Source organism: Lasioglossum baleicum, chromosome 3, assembly GCF_051020765.1.
Source record: "Lasioglossum baleicum chromosome 3, iyLasBale1, whole genome shotgun sequence".
NCBI classification, from domain to species: domain Eukaryota; kingdom Metazoa; phylum Arthropoda; class Insecta; order Hymenoptera; family Halictidae; genus Lasioglossum; species Lasioglossum baleicum.
In genome coordinates this window covers 7886820-7909615 of record NC_134931.1, presented here as the reverse complement: position 1 = coordinate 7909615, position 22796 = coordinate 7886820, and the positions used below count along the sequence as shown (strand labels likewise).

General features: G+C 37.8%; 1 protein-coding gene across 3 annotated transcripts in view; it reads right to left on the bottom strand.

Annotated features, from left to right (window-relative positions):
• The window catches only part of LOC143207575 (uncharacterized), a 79018-nt gene that overhangs the window by 34696 nt on the left and 21526 nt on the right, over positions 1 to 22796 (bottom strand). For 2 of the 3 annotated variants that reach the window (XM_076421231.1, XM_076421232.1), the window contains exons 2-7: positions 18731 to 18943; positions 17679 to 18351; positions 13629 to 13762; positions 10841 to 11087; positions 6044 to 6265; positions 4329 to 4524 (exon numbers count right to left, since the gene is read on the bottom strand). In XM_076421231.1, coding sequence (XP_076277346.1) covers positions 4329 to 4524; positions 6044 to 6265; positions 10841 to 11087; positions 13629 to 13762; positions 17679 to 18351; positions 18731 to 18832 — 1574 coding nt within the window. In that variant the 5' untranslated portion in view covers positions 18833 to 18943. Of the gene's footprint in view, positions 1 to 758; positions 3561 to 4328; positions 4525 to 6043; positions 6266 to 10840; positions 11088 to 13628; positions 13763 to 17678; positions 18352 to 18730; positions 18944 to 22796 lie in introns of all 3 variants that reach the window. The other variant, XR_013008691.1, reaches the window with a different exon arrangement.

The window sequence follows — 22796 nt, the reverse complement described above, 5'->3', positions numbered from 1 at the left end:
CATGTGAAGGTTTCAAACAGAAGGAATTTATTATTTATAAATTTATAATATCTGAACAGAAATAACTTTTGCGTTACACATTTTTTAAATTTCAACCACAAACATGAAATAGCGTTACGAGGACGAAGAAGAAACTACGCCGCACGGACAGCAAACAAGTATATGAAAGAAAAACACAAAAATACATATATCGCACTTCTGCAAAGTTCTGGGCTATAATTTGGAGAGCTATATTTTAATTATATTGTATTTCAATTATACATCTGAATAAAATACTTAGTAATTGAATTAATTCAAAGGTTTGATTTATGTAATTCAGTTACGACGTAATTGAAATACAATGTAATTGAATTAGCACAACTCTGCGTGTATTCGCTGCATTTTCAAACTCGATTTTCTCGAAAACGAAGCGTCCCAACAAAAAAATGTTATTCCTTTTTTTCGACTTATTTTTACATGTAGTATCATCCCCTGCTCGGTTGTATCACCCGTCCGGCCACACCCTGTAGAAATACTCGATTGAAATTTTTATTTTTACGAAACGATAAGTGTGTGTGTACAAACGCTTAATTATTAAAAATGGTGCAGGAATTCCTATTATAATAATGCAAACTGTCTCAGTGTTGGTGGAACATAACGGATGTAACATCGAGGGTCACATATTGAAGTTGCAACCACCGAAGCTCTAATATCGTGGCAACTACAGATGTGATGAGACCAATCTGTAGGTGTAAGCAAATGCTCGCAATAGCCATTACCGTTAGTCCAGTACCATTTACTTTGGACAGAGTGGAATTAGTCGTACAACCATTGCATCTATCGTATGCTTGGCTCGTTTGTTTGCTTTGTCTCGCCCCTATGAATGAGCTATACATTCTCTTATTTCAGTGTCACTTGTTGTCGATGATACCATATCCATTAGATTGCATTTTGTCAAAGTATTATACATCCAATAATCCGAGTGGTAAATACTTGTTATTCCATTATAACCAAATTCTCTTATGTGAACACCTCTGTACCTCAATTATCTCATACAATGGAGAGGTTCAACTGTATTCCTAATCTAACTAAACAATAATTTATTAGGTTTAATGGATTGTTATAATACAGGCATTTATCTGTTTCTACGAAACTTTATACATAGCATATATGTACATATATGAACATAAAATAAATTGTCTGCACTTTTATACTATTTGGATACATATTACGATTTCGAAATCGAGAGAGGAAGAATAAATTATTTTCTTTATTAAATACTAAAATAAGGTACGGAAAAGAAAATTGAATATTTTTGATTTTTATCATTAAATGAAGTAAATTTACCGTAATTTTAAATTTACGTTATTGTGCAGACATTTTTATGCAAGCTAATTGTCGTATTTAAAAAAAGAACTAATTCAATTGAGATGAAAAATTAGGATGACAGTGAGGAAATTCACATTAGATTAAAAAATCACGGCGCGAAGAAAGTTAAGATCACGACCGTGTCCGTGATTCTGCGATTACTATGATAAATCACGGTTAGTGATTTGGCCGCCATCACTAGAGTCTAGATGTCAGTGAACGCGTTATCGATGCGGTCGTTCGATGACTTATAAACACGAGTGTACGTGCGCGTTCCGGAGCGGCGGCTAATTGCTTTCCAGGCGCTACAGCGTTCGGCATTCGCGGCGCTTGCAGAATATTCGCGATGATGCACGGTGACCCAGTACCCTCGTGGGTTCAACGCGTTCCGCACTGCTCCCGATAATGGGTGGTTCGTTTTTACGTGCCTGACACACGTGTCGAGCGTCAAGGAGGTTCGATAAAAGGACGATAACTTTTTTAATATCAGCTCATACGACTTGGATTTTTTTGAGAAATTAGAACAATTAACTTACTACATGAGGTGAAAAAGAAATTTTTCAAAAATTGCTATTGGTCGGAATTCCAAAGATAATGTGATAAAAAGTTGTTGTTTATAACTTTTTTATGTGGGCCAATATTGAAAATTATTAAGATCCTTTTATTTGGTGATCCGGTTAATTTTGACGGATTAAAAAAAAAAGACACGAATATTTTGGGACATTAAACTGCATTTTATTCAAAATTTTCTTGTGTACTAGTTTTAACTTCTTTTTACTTTTCTAGCAATAAGTGAATTCTGCGATAAACAAGAAATAAAAAATAATCCTGTATGGACAGTTGACCTGACACGTTCAGACACTGAACAAAAGTGCAATCGCGTGGCACTCGAATGGTCAGCAACTGCAACTGCACGAATAGCCGCCCTCAGGTAATCGCCATAAAGCGTTCTATAAAGTTCAAAGCTCACGAGCCAGAGCAATCGAAAGGATTTATTCCGGAATTCGTCTAAGCAGGCAATCCGCTGTGCGAAAGCAATTATTCGATCGTCCACTTTTTTCCCGGTGAAAAATTCTACTATTGTTTGGTGGGACGGACCTTTTACTCTGTTTCGTTGACACCATCCGAATATTCGACCAGAGTCGCCAAATTAATGCTTGTAGCCCCTTCTAGTACGCTATTCCTCACTTTGTCTCGAAAAAGTTGGCGAAAATACGATTCCTCAAATCTTGCGTAAGATGAAAAATATTAGTTGTCTAAGCTATTGAACTATATGAACAACAGCGTGTAAAGTAAAGACTTTTGTAATATCGCATCGGTTACTAGGATCGTTTATATGTGACGAAGATGTTGTGTTAATTTTTTCTTTACAGACACTTTTCAGATAGGTATAAATTATAGTTTTCAGCAATTTTCACGTCCTTATTGTTTGTCTGTTTAAAATTATTCAAGTTTAAAGATGACCTATTACTTACTGCGATATTTCTTTAAGAAAATAAATAATTATTTTTAAAGAAATTTTTAGGCTTCCGAGTGAGTTCCGATGTTACTTTTTGCGCCATTGGAAACTTTAAAGGTTTCTGTTAACAACGCAAAAAATTGGCTGCCAAGATGTGCCAATACGGCTTTTACATTACATTTTGTAATGTCGCGTCGCGTGGCGTCGCCACAATATAATATAATTATAGGATAATATGATAATCTGGCAAAAAAATTCATCTATAAAACGCACAAGACAAAAAATTATAAATATTCTAATAAAAAATTTTGACAAAAAATTATGGTCAACTTAATTTTTTAAAAATCACTATGTATTTTTTATTACATATTGTTGTAACTGACATCGAAACGAATCCAATGACTAGTGAGTGCATGCAAATCTTAAAATAATAGTTTGGGCCAACTTTTCAGGGGAAATGTGCCCCGCCGCGGCCCTGTCACGTGACTAATCCGGTACTGGCAGAGAGAGGGTAACTGCATTCCCCTAAATTCGTGTTCCCTCCCGTCATCCGGCGACTGTGTATGCGACACCCGAGATTAACCTGTCGAGTGCACGCAGCTCAGGCGTGGATTCTCGGAGGCGAATCTAGGACGCCGCGTCGGTTTATCGTGTCGTTAACCACGAATCGCATCGGCCGAATTCCGCAAACTCGTGATCCCGACGATTCGCGACGTGCTTCATATCTCGGATGGATGGATAGGAGGGTAGGATACTGCTCGCGTTAATAGAAGGTAGTAAGACAGTAATCAACGGGTTAGTGTTTGGTTTGTGATAACGAGTTACGGTACGTTTGTGTTCGGGCTGCGACAAACGATCGTAGCGAATCGTGGAAACATTAGGTAATTGCATATAAAATATCCGATTTTTAACTGTCACGCGATAGAAACATAATGTTTGTATAAACAAATCGATCGAAACAATTCGTATGTTCTATCAATGAATTGAAAGTTTCTTGATCGTATCGCATAGAAGATTTTTCAATGGAAAGACAAGCTTTGTCAAATCGCCATAACAGATTTATTTCAGACGAATTGTGGGATGCGATAATGATGTTATATCTTTCAGCATTAATAGGACGCATACAATGTTTACGTTTACTACGTACACTCTTCCCGACGTACCGTTCTCTGTGACACTTTCGGGATAAATACTATTACTAGACTGCGAAAATCTGTGCAAAGTAAAAATTGTTTGCAACAGCTGCCAGAGACCCAATAGGAACCAAATACGAATTTACTTCTCCATAATACTTTTAATAAATTGATAGTAATTTACTAATATTCTTAAATTCATTTAATCTGTTTACTGTTTGAAATTAATGATGTTCGGAATTATAGAAAATCCGTAGTCTCATTATCACAGTGCCACTACAAACATAACGGAAGAAGATATTTTTGAGCAGGTTTTATCACCGCTTGAACATAATCGTACCCTCAGAAAATATAATTAGCGAATCGCGACGCTTGATTGGTCCTCTTACCTTCCCGGTGACCACCAGCCGATGATCCTTAAAACTGCCATGACTAGCATCACGAATATTATTATCAGAAACGTGAAGTATATCACATATAGGTGGACAATGGATAGCATGTACAGCCAATAGTTGCAATATTTGTCCGGTTGATACCGGTGGTCGTCAAAACTCGGCCACATTATCTCGCGGATCCAAATGTTTCCTGCCACAAACGATCGAAGAAAAACGTTACGGAGTGATAGCGTCAGATATTTAGCTGGAAATTGAATCGTTTAGAAGAGAGGTGGTATCGTCTGTGTCAAAGAACCGAGAACTCGAGATTGATAAAGCAGAAAACACTAAATTGCAAGGAGCTGGTTGATTTATGACACAGTGGCCGTGTATCTTGTATGGATGACTAAAATTATTGTGGCCACCAGCTAACATGAAAAATGATCGGTAACCATTTCATCGATAATCATAATTCATGAGGACAACATTTTTTGGTTACTCTTATTATTATATCGGTAATGCGTAACCGAAACAAAATTTCAGTGACTTACATTAGTTACTACTGACCAACAAAATATAGATCATTTCAAATGGTTATTCGTAATCCGAGTATTAAAAATTAGTATTTTTTGGAAAATTTCTTTGAGATATATTGATAACTGGCATTCATTTCAGTAAATATTAATTTCCAATCTATGGATTTTGCAAAAACATTCTGAGAATAATTGTTATTTTGGACGTCTGGTATCCACATGTTCGGCCAGTTTCTGTTAATTTGTTTCCTTTGCGATTTTGTGGTGGCTTGCACAACCGTCGATTTCTCTCGTTTCAATAGAGGATGTCGATTATCAGAATCAGGAATTCGAGTTTGAGCGAGCGTTCAGATTGATTCGATCTTCTCTGCCTTTCGAGAGTGGCTGCGATCTCAATAGAGGACTATCTCTGACGGTTTTGAATATCAACTTCTTTATTCATTTTTCCCTTATCCGCGGAGGGTACTTCAACATCGATGGATAATGTATCGCGTAACCTGGCCGTAACTTGAATTCTGAATTCTGAATATGGAAACTCCGTAAAAAACACGATAATTAGCTGCCACTTTTGTACTCTAACTAAGGAAGTTATTCACCGTGACTGTAAAAGTACAAATTAGTAGCTTGTTAGCCCGAAACTGACGCAATTACGTCCCCGAATACATGTGGTCGGGCAGCTTGTAACTAGTCGCAATCACGAACTAGAATTAGCTTGCATCAAAACAACTTATGGCCCACGTCTGCCAATTACTAGCTGGCGAAGCGATCGATCGGGTTTGTAAGTTTGAATCGGATGTGTATAATGAGCAGATTACATATTTAAGGGATGCCAATTGGAAACACGAATATAATTCAACGCGTTTAATTTAGCAACAAAAATATTTTATCTTGTAAATTGTAAAGAAACAGAATAAGTGAAATGTGAAAGGAATGCAATTTGGTACTGAATTCATTCACTGTCATTGTTACAAGGAAACACGCGTCTGCCAGTTTTAGTGTTTAGTAGGTTCAACCATATTTTGCTAATAAAACTAAGTAGCAGACCTAGTGCTTCTGGATGGGATTATAAAACGAATTAAAAATATTAAATCACAGAATGTAAGGAGCTGCTTCTAGCACGAAGTAAATCCTCGCTACTATCACGTGGAATGAAGGTCGTTTGTGTTGTATAGCATCTCGAGTTTCTGTATTACTTACCCATTGCGAACCACACGATTAAGAAAATTGATAGCAGTGCCATCACGACGTTTACGAACGAAATTTCCGACGACGGCGGATGAACTGTTAACAGTTCCAATCTTCTCGAACGTATCTGAGAATACGTCACCAGAAACATGAATATAGAACCAAAAGTTCCTGCTATGATCATGTATGTAGGAATTTCTTCCTTCACACGACACTGATCCGAATAATTCCATCCTGAAACAGAGGAGAATTCATTGAAATGATTTTTCGAGACTTGTTTGTGTATCGTTCATCTTCTGTTTCTGTTCAACGTTAAACACGTGACGAAGACTTCGAATATAATCCATCAGGTACAGGCAGCCGCAAAAGTCTCCGTCCACCCTTCAAAATCGAAAAATATTACTCCTTATTTTTTCACGTAGAATCATCCCCTGTCTGATTGTACCTCCCGTCCGGCCGCACGCTGTATTGCATACAGAGGACTCCAAAAATTAATATGTTAAATATCTTCATTAACAACAAAACTCGAACACGTGTCTGCTTGTTTTGTCTCCTGAATCACCATAAAAGTTTCATTAAAAATCGGCGACCCCACAGGTATGATCTTCTCTGTGAGAACTACGATAGAAAAATAGACGAAACAGAAAATAGAGCTGCAATATTTGCTACTAATTTCGTTACGACGCACAGTGTGTCGTCCAATGGAAAAAAGTCCGAAAATCAAAGTGTAAGATCTGCAAATTTATGTATCCTAAAATGTTCGTAACAAAACATAGTTTCTAAAACTACCTCCTTTTTACTACTTTCTTTTTACTTTTACTGTCAAATTCCGTGCATTTTTTAAAACATGCGTCCCTCGCAAGCTATTTGGTTTTTTAATTTGATTTTTACAGGGTGTGTTTAGTATTGTAAGACCTTCAATCTCCCAAAAATTTTTTTTTGAAATAATCGCAATTTGTCCTAATTTTTCATGTTTACCATTTATCAACTTTGATTATAGTTTTAAAAAAAGTACCCTGAGGTAATTGGTGGCATATTAAACTTTAATTTCGCGTTGGTTTTAATCTGCTCACATTTGCTTAACTGGAGAAAATAATAAAAAACCATATTAATACGCTCGCACTCGGCGGCTTTGTGCGTAGTCTTTCGAAGAAATTTGTTGCAATTATTTTTAAACGCATGCCATTTGATAAATACGTATTATATGTATGTGTCCAATTTTATTCGTATAAATTATATATTTAGTTTTAAAATTGTTTAAATATTTACAATCTTTCAATCGAGTATTAAAGAAAGTACCATTAGGTTCCTTTGAGATTTTGTATTATATTAATTTGAAATACGTTAGACTTGATATGACGGTCGACCTTAGTGCATAAATAAACCCAAATGTTAAAAGTAGTAGAAATTTATGTTGACGTTGGGACGCGTGCGTTCGCCGTCCACGCCTTTAACGCAGTCTATCGAGTTCCCACTTGAATCCGCGCGAAATGATAAGACACTATGTTTACTCAAATTGTTTATACGATATCCGTCGTGGTCAGAAGTATCAGACGCGAAACTGAAGCCGAACTTAGTCAATCGCAAACGCGTCCAAGTTATTAATAATCTGTTCATTTCCTACAGTATTTATGTGTTTATTCTACATATTATATTTATAATATTCCGTAATAGTATTTTTGTTATTGTGTGTTGTATTATATGTATCTCATTTAGTTTATGCCTATTATTTATATGTATAATATGTTCCGTCGCGGAACAATGACGACTTCAACAAGTCCATCGAAAATATCTTAATAAAAAGAAACATAAAAAACAAAGTCATCGCAATTGAAAAAAAAATTTTTTTGAAATAATTGGAAAAAAATTTTTTTATATACCAATCGATTAGTCTTTGCATTTTATTTCGAAAAGTATTAAAATACTTCACTCGAAAATTGCATAGTTTAAGAGTTATGACTTTTTTCCCGAACGCCCATATACATATACATACATATACTCGACACACTGTGCGACGATGAAATGTGGTTCCGGTGTGCCTCTTCCGGGTTTTCAGCCCATTCAGAATGCTCCGGATGGGATTCACCTGAAGAATATACATACATATGCGAAAATTGTAACGGTCCCCCGACCATCGACCATCAATGAAGTATAGGCAATGGCAGTCAAAGATTCTATAAAATAAACATCGATAAACATAGACTCTATTCTATGTTTATAAATTTTACTACTTAGATGATTTACATTTATGAAACGAATCTTGAGATAAATATTCCATTCCATATTTTTATTTTATTATAATTAATGCTTAAGTGACCGCCCCATTAGCCCGTTCTCCTCGACTGCTCTGCAAACGTAACTTTATGGGAACAATCAGGAATGCGAGACTTCGCTTACTCCGCCCGATCAATTCTGTTAAAATGGTCATGCAAACGTTTCCTGACGGCGCACAGTGGGCCACATTTGTTTGAATTTTTGTAATTCTTTAAATAAGACAGTAATAACACATTTTTGTTATTTCATTAAATGTAATAAACTTCATTCATTCAATAATTATGGATTACTCTTGTCTGAATGCATGAATAGCCAGTTTTCAATTATTCTTCATTATTCACACGATTTTTCAGACATTTCCGATGGTGCGGCAAAAAAATATTTCCTACAAAAAATAATCAGTACACAGTCTTGTACAAATCTCAATACAAAAAATTTCAAGAATTCTTTTTTTTTAATAAATAATTGTGGTCACCTTGATTATTTATTTATAACTATTATCTTTTATTCAATAATGTTATAGCTGACGCCAAGACGAATCCAACGACCTATTTAACGTGGTCTTTATGATTTGAAATAATGGTGAAATGGGCGTGAACAGCTAGCACGTCGATCTGGCCCACTGTGCGGCGTGTCCTATTTCTACGAACTATACATATACATATGTAGTATTCTACGTATGTATATCGATTTCGTGGAGTTTGGATTATTCATCTATGGAGCTGCGGTAATCTCGTAAAAGTGACGCGCGCTTACATGTACACCGGCAATGCCGGCGACACAGGGATTGACCTAATTCGAACAATATCCGCAGTTAATTAAGGAGTAATTAAAAAAGGAAATTGAGCTCTCCTCGGTAAAATACACAATTGAGGGCTGCACATATCGGCCAGATTAAAATAATGTCTACTGGTTCGACCTGGCTTTAGTTTTAGTTTTACATATCTCGTCGGGAGCGAAGTAACTTTCGACTTTAATTAACATTAATCGCAAAAAGAAATTGACATCCATGGTGCGTATACACGATGGGTATTAGCTTTACGTTCACCGGTAACAAACGGAATTTTATCAAATCAATTCTCATTCCGTTTCAAATCGTTTGAACTAGAATATAGTTTTGTTCCTCCAGCTCTTCTGTTATCTTTACTTCAGGGATGACGAACGATGTGTGCGTTCATTACTTACGCGTTGTTCGAGACATTTCATCTAAATGCCAATTTTATTCATTTCCGGCTTGCTGAATACGACCAGCGTGGGTTCAATTTTGCACATCTAGCGACCGGCAACGAACCACAGATGTTTCATAAAAAGCCTAAACGAAAGTGATCCATCAATGTCGCGGATCCATTGATAAATGTACTCGAAAACCGTTTCCTTTTTTATTCCTTCTCAACCTTGACAGTGCCTTCATGCAGTATTTTCCCAGCACTGTTGCTATAGTCCGTGCGTAACTCAATGTTTGAAATATAGGTATACACAGTGTATCAACATAATAGTAAGTGTACCAATTAATTCGTGGCTCTTACTTATTGTAAACTTTAAATCTGAAACTGTGATTTAGTGGTTAGAGGAATTTAATGTAGAGCAGAAATCAATGTAGAGCAAAGATATTTAGATATTTACTTTTTGTTAACCCCCGCAAAGCAAGGTCTAATAACACATAAATAGTAAGGTGGGGTCTCTGAGACCCCGACAAATGAATTTCATATAAATAGCCTCGTTTTTAATAAATTTTTGGGATAAAGAATAACACAGGATAAAAAATAAACAGACAAATTGAATTTTATTCATATAAAAATTCTTTTCAAAAATCTGAAGCTAAGGTCTCTGAGACCCCACATTACCTTGCAAAGGTTAACTATGAAACTACGTCCTAGATAGAAGCTACAAGGTAGGGAGGAAACTCTCGATGGACTTAAACGTTATTATCGTCACGTTAGTTCGCTCCTTCGGGAGTAATGGGAATGGAAGTCAAGACACATGATTAATGTGTCTCGAGCAACGACAGTTCTCCGACATTACGTTAATTATTGATAATCGGTTTAACGCGAGGTATTGATTTGGTCCATTTTCGTATCTTAAGATCTTCAACAAAAGAAAGAAAATACTTTAAATGAGAAAAAGAAGTGGCGTTTAAAGTGCAATCTGTCTGTGCTACGGCATGTTTATTGAGAATTGAAAATGGTTAAGAAATATGGATGTTTAAGGGGTAAACTCTCGTTTCCAGGATTGCAAGGGTGCGGGATGCGCATTCTCATTTCTCGCTAATGCAAAGGTGAGGTTTTTCAGTAGTCAAAAGCGCTACATAAAAGATCAATCTAGGCTGCAATCGCTCTCAAGAGTCCTATTTTTACGTTTACGAGGTGTAATTTGCATTATTTGGCAACATAATTAGCATTATCTCGAAGCATAAAGCAGCGCATGTAAATTACGCCTCGTAAATCGTTAGCGAGAAATGATAAGGCGCAATCCTTGTAATCCTAGAAACAAGTCTATCCTCGTAAGTACTAAGTGTATTGTCGGGGGGTCACTCACCAAATATCAGCATTAGGACCGGCAAAATACAAAGCAGCACTAGAAACGCAGTGGCGATGCGTGTTTTGTATACAACTTTGAACGCCCTAAAAGCGAAATCGATTGTGTTTTTCGCTTCGACGTTCGCATCCTTCAGTTGAAAGACCACAGATCCATAAGTGATTGCGTTATAGTGGTTAGTATCCACTTTCTCGTCTGGTACTTTGATACCGTTGTTGAAAAGGCGGCGCGATTCGTCACCTGAAAACTAGAAATGCACACAGACTGTGACAGAACGTGTGATTAATTCAACACGTACGAATTTTACAGTGGGGTGCCTACGAGTTAACGATTTACCGTTTCAGATCAAATATTCAGTTTGTTACATGTCAAGCAGCAAAATTCAACTCTAGCGGAAAGCTCAAGTAAATTATTAACGTGGTCTAATTCCTCGAAAGGTTATGGCATTACACATTTACAACACGGAAACACTCGGCGTCAAGAAATTATTATTGAAACATTCGCACACGACTAATATATTTGTACACCCTTTCGGAAAACAAAAAGGGTCTGAAGTTCAGAAAAAGTATTCTGCGACGAAGCTCAACTGCGCAATCAGCAATTCCAGTGTATTGTCCAAGTTTTTTATCGATTCGGTCTTTTCGTGTTTGTTCGGCAGAAAATTAAATAAAAACGAAAATAAAACAAATCTGATTCCACAGGAACATAATAAAAACAGGTGCACATGGGATTCGTCTAGCCAATTCTCCCGATCACGATCGTCTCGTATTCCGCGTTCACGGGTGGAATATAGTCAGATAATTGCTCGCATATTCGTGGTCGCAGGATGCAACTTCAATTCGAACGGTGGACCGTAGACCTTTGACAATTGTTCACGTGCTTGCAATTTCTTCGAGTCTCCGAGGACTCATTAATTCCGCGGGTATCGGGAGGCCGGCTCGTTATGTGTTTCGGAAATTTCATGGTGAAACTGGGGACGAAAGAGTCACTGGGACCAGAGTTGGGCAAAAATTTTATTGAAACTTAAATTTCGAATAAAGTGGGTTTAAAACTCTGACGGGGACTGCGGGACTCGCGATAGAATGAAGGATATTCGCGCGTCACCAATTTTCAGAATCGAAATTCAATAACCGTTTCGGGTCTGTCGTAAATTACTTTCTATGCGCGTATTGGTCTGGTGAAATACACCGACGCGTCGCGACTGTTGAAAGTTTGCGATCGACGGAGTTATTGTAGTTTTTTACGGTATGGACCTTGCCGTCAAACAAAGTCCTGTTCTCGTCTGGTTACGGCGAATCCAAAAATTGTTTGAACTTTCTGAACTGAATTTTCTATTCTCGAGAAATTGTCGATATTTAAATTCTGATAATTTCGTATCTTTTCTTTCTATTATATAAAATAGTTTTGTGGTTTCTGAGGCCCTAGAACGCAGAGCGGGTTGCCTTCTGCAGGGGAACCGAAAATTGAGAAGCGGGTTGCCGTCCGAAGGGGAACTGAAAATTGGGCGCCGTGACAGTGTGTATTTTTCAAAGAGAGAGAGAGAGAGAGAGAGAGGGAGAGAGAGAGAGACAGAGAAAAATACTTCACGTCAGTGAATCCACCGTAGATTCGAAGATTGAAACCGCCTCTTTACATCGACACAAAAAAGCTTTCCTGGGAGTGCCTCGAAACGTTTTTACCCCTACATTTAAACGCATAGCTGATCACAAGCACAATCATGTTGTCTAAATGGAGAAAACGATGGGTAGGTACATTGCGAAAACCATGAACTGCTATTATTATTATGCATATTATGCAAAATCAGTATACAGCGTGGGACACTATAAACAGGTCACCTGAATAACCGGGCTGCTATTGGTGTTAGAAACAAATGCATCAGATGGAAATTGCTTGGTTTCGAGGCGGCATTAATCTGATGTTAGTAGCTTTTTTGTAGGTGGACGCGTCAAGGACATGTGAAGGTCAACTTCATTTTTTTTTAATAGAATGAGGTATTTTTGAATACATCAATCGATGCAGCTGGACATTGGTTCTAAAAAAGTACTGACCTATGTATGTTGAAAAGTTAGTAGTTCAGGAGACATTTCAATTTAAATTACTCTAAAACACCATTACTATCGTACTAAGACGTTACACAAAGTAAGTAAACGCTGACGTCTTAGTAGTACAACAGTAATGGTGTTTTAGAGTTATTTAAATTGAAATGTCTCCTGAACTACTAACTTTTCGACATACATAGGTTACTAACTTTTAAATTTTAAAAAAGTACCTCATTCCATTTAAAAAAAATGAAGTTGACCTTCGTATGTCCTTTACGCGTCCATATACAAAAAAGTGACCAACATCAGATTATTGCACCCTCGAAACCAAGCAATTTCCATCTGATGCATTTTTTCCCAACACCAATAGCAGCCGAGTTATTCAGGTGACCTGTTTATAGTGCACCACCCTGTATACACTACAAGAACTTTAGTCAAGCTTTAATAGCTACACGTGGCTGCACCTTGCCCTTACGCAATATTAAATAAATTATGTACCAGCAACGTTTAGGTTCAGTAATTGCCTAATAAAGACGATATAATAACGCTAATAACATCGTGAAATATAAATTTCATAGTGCAGTAGACGAGACTCGTTGCGATTAGTAAAGATAAATTTGTTAAATTGCTATTATTAAAAGCTATTAAATTTCACCTTACTCGACTCAGACCTTCATCGACTACAGTTCGGTTTTAGAAATTCTCTGATGGAGAAAAGAGCATACTAGGTCAAACTAAGGGCTTTGTACCTGGGATACAGAGCTGCTCACTCGCCGAGATTCCTCAAAACTGGTCAATCCATGGTGCGCGTTGGCATCTGGTTTCTCTATCCTCGGTTTGGTCTTCTCCCTGTGCGGAGAAGAATTTCGTCGAGGCGAGAAACCTGCGCAAAAAAAGGAAATTTACGTGAAATTTATATAATTGAAGGTATTTGTCGTCGGTGAATCATGGTAAATGGCACGCGAACGGAATTGCCACTTGTAGACGATCAATTTAATTTTTATTCGACGACCGACTTGTTTTTCAGTTATTTCATGAAGACTATACATTCGCGTGAATATCTGCAGAGTAGGTAGCCGGGAGACAGGCTCTCGGTTCCATTTAATAATTATTAGATTATCAGATTTCGAGTTGAACTATATTTTAAAAGTAATTGGAAGTATTTATAAAGCGCGGGATGGAGCTTGAAGCGGAGATATCGGTAAACAGCGGGTACGAATCAATCTTTTAAAGGGAGACGGTGCATAAAAGAAGTTATGAATGGCACGGAGTTATTTATTCTCGTCCTGAACCCGTTAGTTAGAAAGTGACCCGATAAGTTGGAGGAAACTGGCGTAACGCGAAACGGAATTAAGTTACTCGAGAGCGCAGCGTCAGAATCAATAAAGTATTATCGGCGCGCTAAGAATCGCCGTGCACTTTGTAGCTCCTGCGTTTCTGGGGTAATCGACTCTTTCCTTCCCGGTTGGACTCGGAGCACGTAAATTGAAATCGTAAATTTATCGGCGCGGAAGTAACACAGTGTCGGGGAACGACCTCATGAGAAAAATGAGCGAGTAGATCTGATCTCACGGACCCGTCTTTTAGATGAAACCGGATGATAGCGATCTGCGCTGCGCCGGGAAATTCAATATTATTCCCCGTGATCAGAGTTGGGCATTAATCGATTAAAATTTTAATCATGATTGATTGTTTAATTAAAAGAAGAAATCATCGAAAAATCGACGATTGATTCAATCGATTGATGAAGTTAATCATCAATCGTTGATTGCAAGAAGAAATCATCCAAAAATCGACGATTGGATCAATCGATTGATGAAGTTAATCTTCAATCGTTGATTAAAAAAAGAAATCATCGAAAAAAAACATAATAGCACGTAAACAGAGTTTATATTATAGACCAAATGACAATACACCTAAACTCAATTTACATTTTTGTCAGTGTTCATATATAGTTTTGATTCCGTATTTCAGTTCAAAATTTCAGCAGCTAATCATTAATCAATTATCCGATTGACGATTACAATTGAAAGGAATTTAATCGTTAATCGCAATTAACGACTAAAGTAGAAATTTAATCGTTAATCGCAATTAACGACTAAAGTAGACATTTAATCGTTAACCGCAATTAACGACTAAACTAGGAGATTAATTGTTAATTGTGATTAACAATTGAAGTAGAAATTTAGTCGTCAATCGTCGATTAAATTTTTGCCCAACTCTGCCGGTGATTCGTCCACGAAGTAATGATAACGAATGCATACTATTTAGAGTAAGCGCATCTAATATCGCCCCGTCCATAATATTTTGAAAAAATTGTGATTAAACATGTACGCTATCGGTCAAAAGTTTGGAATCATGGCCTAAATTCAGAGAAACAGGATGTTTATAAGAAAAACTGAGCAATCAAGATTTATTTGTCCAAAGACTTACGAGTAGTACGTTTTACTTTTTGTATTATTTTATTATCAAGGTGTGAGTATTTTTCTGCAAGTTGCTTTCTCATTAAAAAATCGTCCTCATTTTTTTAATTACAGCCTGATATATTCAGGGCATCTGGGCAATTAGTTTTCCGAATGTTTCTAATTTGATATTTCTCCATGCTTCTTGTAGAAGTTGCCAAAGATGTCCCTTCAGAAAAGTGCATTCCGAGCACTGTCTCAGATTGGGTGTATAAACTATGCAATAGCATGATGGACACAAGAGAAAGCTGAAATCTGTTTAGAGATATTATTCAACTAGTTAATATGTGATAATAACGATGGATCATTTCAAAATGTATCGGTATATTCGATTTTTACAAAAATCAGCATGCGCCAAACTTTTGACCGGTAGCGTATGTATAAAAGACAAACAAATTTAAGTAACAAATTTCAACAGCGTAAAAGAGTGCGTGAATCTATTGAGAGAATCTTCGGAAATATTTCTATTTTCTAATTAGTGACAGATGCGAAGAAAAAGCCTAAAAAATCAAAATTCGAAATTCAACCTATTAAAAGATTCAATAGCTCTTTCGATTTATGATTAAGAAGCTTAAAGCAACTGCTTAATTAGAACAATTCAGTAAAGATTCAATGTTATCCACAAACTGTTCGACTAGTTTTACGATGATTTACTGATCAAAGCAGGTGTATCGGCTTCTGCTTGGACATTCTGATAAACATTTGGGCAGCATCCATTGAATCCGTATACGGAACAGTACATCATTGGACGGACATGTAACGAACACGTTCGCATGATTGGCTTAGCGGAGTTAGTACAGTCGTATCAATATCGATGAAGCTTTGTGATGTTAACCCGGTTTTACCATTATACGCGGTGCGTTCGGCAATAATAATTCTGATGACCGATCGGGATCATTGGCACGTCAGGTATCCGACCTTCACGGCATAGGCTGCGTTCAATACTCCGTCGGTCGTAACTTCTACTAGGAAAACGTGCCTCTTCCACTCGCACAGGCTGCATACTCTCATTGCGATATAAATTCTCTTTTTCCTCTAGGGTGTTATCGAAGACAGACATCTTCTAATCATTGCAAACAAAAGGTTCAAGTGGTTTTGGAATTCATTCAATGAAGAATCACCGAAAGAATTTCTACAGGTAAAAGACTTTTAAGAATGTATGCTATGAGTAGTTTCCCATTTTGAAAAAAATATAAATTTTCTTTTTTTCAAGGGTGTTATCGAAGACAGATATGTTGTAATCATTGCAGCTAAAAGACCATCGTACAGCAAGGGGTTCAAATGGTTTTTGAATAAATTCAATGAAGAGGCACCGAAATAACTTTTACACATAACGCTTTCAACCCTGGCCTCGCCTATTAATTCCGACGGTTCCAATGATATCATGAGTGCGATTTAATTGCGTCTCGTCGTATCAAGAACCTGATGGTAATTTGATGCTTACTACTGGCACAGCTTGATGCGATGTCTCAAAGGAGCCATGCGTGTCGCTCGTTTCATTGAGAAATTCTGTATAGCGATCGTGACAGCTACGTCTACGACCCGACCGCCGGGAATTGAACCCGATAATGCGTCGCCTGACAGCTTCGATGTCGGATTATAACGAGTGACGTACCTCATTAGAGACCAGGGTTTCAAAGCAATTATATTAAGCACTGAAATAAGTTCCTACCGCACTTTTGGTAAACGGAAGTTCTTTGTTCGAATATAACAATACAGAATATTTGACTTAAAGCATATTCCATCGTTATCTATAACCTTTCCTCACTTTTACGTAATAATTGGGTTTCGCGATAAAAGAAACTCGGTCCGTGTGAAGCGGCGATTCAATCGTGAAACTATTTTTTGACATCTTCATAAAAACTGAAGTACTCTGATGGGACAATATCTGGTGAATATGACGGTTGTAGTAGATTCTACCCGGTAGAACATCCCAGAAAATAGATACACCGGTTCCAGAAACGGCAGAAGCCGATCATGTACGAGCTACGTACAGAAACTGTACTTTGAATCCAGAGAAGACATTAGACAGCGATAAAAAATATTTAGTTAATATGAGTCGTATTTTAATTTGTCTTGATGATATTTTATAGATTTTATCGATACTTCGTTAAGTATCAATAAGATATCGATGAGATATTGAAAATCGATAGTCACACCTCTAGTCTAGACCAGGGTTACGGTACGCGTACGGTACGCGTCAGCGTTAGTGGGAAGAGTGGGGGAAGCAAAGGCGGGCTCCGAAGCACAGCTGGGCGAGGGGCGGAAGGGTAAGGGGCCTGGCGAGACTCGCAGATGGCAACCCTGGTCCAGACTCTTGCGAAAGGAAGTTCTCACCTTGGTCTGCGGAAGCCCGCCTCGGATCCTGTGCCATTAGATTCGGACTGATCTTTTCGTCCTGCAGACCACCGAGACTGCCCCTTGGTGTTCTTACAGTGGGTGCCTCGACGTTGTGCATCATGGTCCTCGCTCCATTTTCTCTATCATTCACGCCTATCAATTCTCTACTAACATCGTTCATACCGATGCTTCCTCGCGGTGATCTGTTGACATTTCGCGGCTTAGTGAATGTTTCGGATACGATAGACTCTCGAGGACTCCTTTGAGGACTTCGATCCACAAGCTCCATTGTACTGCCACGTGGGCAGCGCGATGAGTTGGGGATCAGCGAGTGTCGCGGGCTCTTCGAGGCCAGGTTCCCGTTCTCGGATATCAACGATGTTCTCGAGTCATTCAAATGAGCGATGCTCTTTCGAGGGCTCCGATTGTACGTAACGTCTGGTAGCAATGAGTTTCGAGGGCTAAGCGATGCGTCGTGAACCGAATGCCTCGAACCGTACAGCATTTCAGATGATGCTCCGATCCCTGGGACTAAGCTGTTTCTTGGCCTTCGGGCTCCATTGCCCGGAACTCTGTTGAAATCATCTGCGACCAGGGAATTTCGCGAACTCCTGTTCACGTTCAGCAGGTACTGTGATTCCTCGGGCATCTCTCGGTCGTGACGCATTCTCTGATTGATAGATCGAAAAGTTTAGTACTATCAGTCAAAAAGTCTCTGTACATACTTACAAACGAAATATCTTTTTTGAAATAAGTGCAAACGACGTGACCTTTTTTTTCTCAGATATTATAAAGATTAGTTTACTAGCTGACGTAGAATAAAGAAAACTGCAAAAATTTCGATTTGCCGGAATTGCGTAGAAAATACATATAGTTGGTTTCTACAACTTTTTTTTATATGTCTACATTGAAAATTTTTGAAATATGTTTTGTAAATCTGTGTGTGATCATAATATATTCTGAAAACTTCATCGAAATTAATTGGTCGATTGAATGATGTATGAATCCTTAGATTTATTACAGTTGCTCGCGTGAGCAAGATAAGTAACCTGATCGAACTCCGTTTTAATATCGGGCGACATCTCATTTAAAAATATCTCCCGCGGCGATTTTTGCCGCTCCATCGTCCCTCTAGGGCTCGTTTGCTGCATATTTATTGGCCTGTCGGTTGCGACGCTTGCGCGTCGCCCTCTTGACCCTGCCACCGCCGTTCTGCACCGTCTCGATGACGTGCTGCGATGTAAGGAGGCGAAGTCTCATCTCTGAAACAAAAGAATCAAACCCCATTCGTCAGTTGCACTCTGAGGATTCTTGGATATATGCGAATACGATGGTCAATCATACGCACAATCAGGCCTCGACGACACTCGCGCGTGAACACTCACACACCGCTAGGGTACACTCACACGACGACTACAATCATATGCGAAGATTCCAAGGGACCGGGATTCCACTTCTGATTTCTCGATAATGCAAAGACGGGGATTTTTAGTAGTCAAAACTGCTAGATGAAGGTAAAACTTTAATTTTCGAAGATCAAGGTCATTTCAAGGTCATGTTATTGTAAATATCCGAATGTATTTTTCGATCAGTTACACGATGCAATAAAAAATAAATGTATTGGGTTGGCAAATAAGTTCGTTCGGTTTTTGTGATTTATTCCAATGTACAAAATCGAACGTTAGTAGTTCACAGGAGATCTTTCAATTTAAATAACTCTAAAACACCATTACTGTCGTACTAACATAAGACGTTAGCGTTTATTTACTAGTGTAATGTCTTAGTACGACAGTAATGGTGTTTTAGAGTTATTTAAATTGAAATATCTCCTGAACTACTAACTTTTCGACATACATGGGTTAGTATTTTTTTATAATGAATGTCCAGCTGCATCGATTGATGTATTAAAAAATACGTCATTCCTTTAAAAAAAATGAAGTTGACCTTGGAATGATCTTGAAAACATGATGAAAATTTAAAATGGACATGACTGCTGCATCAGTCCTTCCTTGACTTTAACTTTTTATTTGAAATATTTTTTTCTCTGGAATGTAGTTTCCGAGATATTCCAGGTAGCCAGGATAAATGCCCCACCTTGTATACTAAGGGACAACCGGACAACCGACGAAAGCCAATGCATATCAATGCAGGGACAGTTGATTATGTACCGTGGCGTGTCTCTGTAATACCTTGCAGAAAATTATGTCCATACAGACAATTATTTCGGTCGCCCCGTGCACCGAGCAAGAGCGTTTCGTGCCAATGAACACTTCGCATGCCAGTCAAGTAAAAATATTCCCCGAAATATTATACTTACAATTAGACTCGGGACTTTATGCATTTATGACAAAAATCAGTAGGTGCAATTTAAAACAGTGAAACGATAAAAACACTTTAAGGAAAATAGAATTTTTTATCTTGCATCAAGATCCGAAGTCTAATTATAATGACTCGGAAATAAGGCGAAATAAAGGGTGGACCGGAAATCGTAGTACAACCGGGCAGGGGGTGATTCTACATACATACATATACAGGGTGTTTCGTCTAAAACACGACACCTAAATATCTCTTCAGGTTATTGTGATGCAAAAAATATTTGTTACGTAATGTGCATGGTGTCAATAGACCAAATATCTGGCACGAATATTTTATTTCGAAGGTCATTTTTTTCGGAGTTATCAAGGTCATCGATGTTTCTTGACACATAACTACATTTTTATTTTATTGCGCCGTGTAACTGATCGAAAAATACATTCAGATATGTATAACAACATGACCTTGATCTTCGAAAATTAAAGTTTCACCTTCAAATCAAGCTCAAGGTCATGTTATTATACATATCTGAATGTATTTTTCGATCAGTTACACGGCGCAATAAAATAAAAATGTAGTTATGTGTCAAGAAACATCGATGACCTTGATAACTCCGAAAAAAATGACCTTCGAAATAAAATATTCGTGCCAGATATTTGGTCTATTGACACCATGCACATTACGTAACAAATATTTTTTGCATCACAATAACCTGAAGAGATATTTAGGTGTCGTGTTTTAGACGAAACACCCTGTATAAGTCGACAAAAAGGAATAACATTTTTTTCGTTTGGCAGCTCGTTTACGAGAAAATCGAGTTTAAAGTTCCGCCAGGTTCGCGTGCTTTAGTATGAGAAAGTAGAATTGTTTGATCATGGTCAGACGCGTCAAACGATTCCTACGCAATAGCACGTGTGTTCGCTGCATTTTCATACTCGATTTTTTCTCGAACACGAGCTGTCAAACGAAAAAATGTTATTCCTTTTTTCCGACTTATTGTTGCATGTAGAATCAACCCCTGCCCGGTTGTACAGTAAATTTTATATAGACGCGAGAGCCTCGGGGATGATTTTCTCGCATCTACTGTACAATAGTCGGGTAGCTATTTTTTGAGCTTCAAAGGCCGAGTCGAACGTAGTGAAGGATCCAAACGCGTAGAGAACGTAGAGAAGCACAGCGCGTGTAAAGAGAGATCACGGCAACTGTCGATGCGACGGCAACTGTCCGCGTCTCTTTCTTTCTGATGCGCTGTCCTTCCTTGCGTTCGAAACTCTCATCGTCGATTAGACCACTAAATACAGTTGAAATTATATCGTGTTTGGTATCATTTTGCATTAGAAAAATGCCAGGAATATGTTGCTGAAAATTCCATAAAAAAATAATGAAAAATAAAGAAGATTAAATATTGGTGTTACATTGTGATGACGCACGGGCGTTTGAACTGTGCTGGCGACTGCGACTCTCCGCGTCGTGTTAGTAGTGGTTCACACCGATATACCGAGCCGAGATCAGATTACTAAGTTGGGGTGGGGGGGGGGGGGATATTTTTTTCGTATCTATCGTACAAAAATTTTCGCATCTATAGAACATTTACTGTACTACGATTTCCGGCCCACCCTGTACATTCTGTTTGGAACTTCGCTGTGTGATTAATGGTCCCCTTCATCGGTACCTGCCATTCGAACGAAGCGACAAAACTGCAATTGTTCGAAACTTTCTGCAATCGCTGATTACACATTTTCGTGACATTCAGTAATAAGCAAATGTTATTTATAGGCTGAAGATCTTCATGCAAGATAAGAATGTTCCAAGTCAATTAATCAAGAAAGTATATTCTTTCTCTTAATAATTTTAAGAAATCAAATAGCGTAAATAGTTTATAGAAATTCTTTGTATGTCTTCACAGGTTTGTATTTCACCTCTATCAACTTATGCCTAAATGCATAAATTTGAGAGTCTAATTAATTAGCAATGCTCTTGAGCCGAATCAGAATCAACTTCTGCTTTTTATTACCAGTTTGGTAATGTTTTAGGTATTGTATAAATCGCATGAATATGTGACATGTTACATTTAGTAGCGATATGGAATTTGTTTTATAAATATGGACACTAATACTATAGTCAAATGACCGGGTTTTTAATTATGAAGAAGCTTCCGTAGGAAATGATTCAGTAAATTCTATTATTATAACACTTATTATACAAGCTCACATTATATAAGCTCAATCAAATATGAATCGGACTTGTATATGTGTATGTATGTGCTCTGTTGCCTTTGCTACAGTCTACACACGCTCCAGAATCTTGAGCAAAAATTCAATAGGAAGAGTTTCTTTCTCTTCAAGGCGCACTCCTTTTGATTTTTCAATTTCATTAACATTTCGATATTGTACCAGGTGTTTCTGAAAACATGCTTAAAATATGCACAATTTCCATTTTTCCTTCAACTCGCTATATCTCGGCGAGAAATGATCGCAATACCATGGTCCGAAAGTCAGATTGAAGCAGTGCATTCTGCCAATTCGATTGAGCACCCTATGAACTCGATGCGCTAATTTTTTACTTATGGCAGCTGTGTTTGAAGTTGGTGATTCGCAGAAATTACCGTTCCACCTACAGCGGCTGCCTGACATCCCTGAATACACTACCGCCGGCGTTAGCATTACCAAAGACATACCGCGTGGATGGAAATTGTTCATATTTTAAGCATGTTTTCAGAAACACGGGTATATCGAAATGTTAATAAAATTGAAAAAACAAAAGAAGTGCGCCTTGAAGAGGAAGAAACTCTCTCAAGATTCG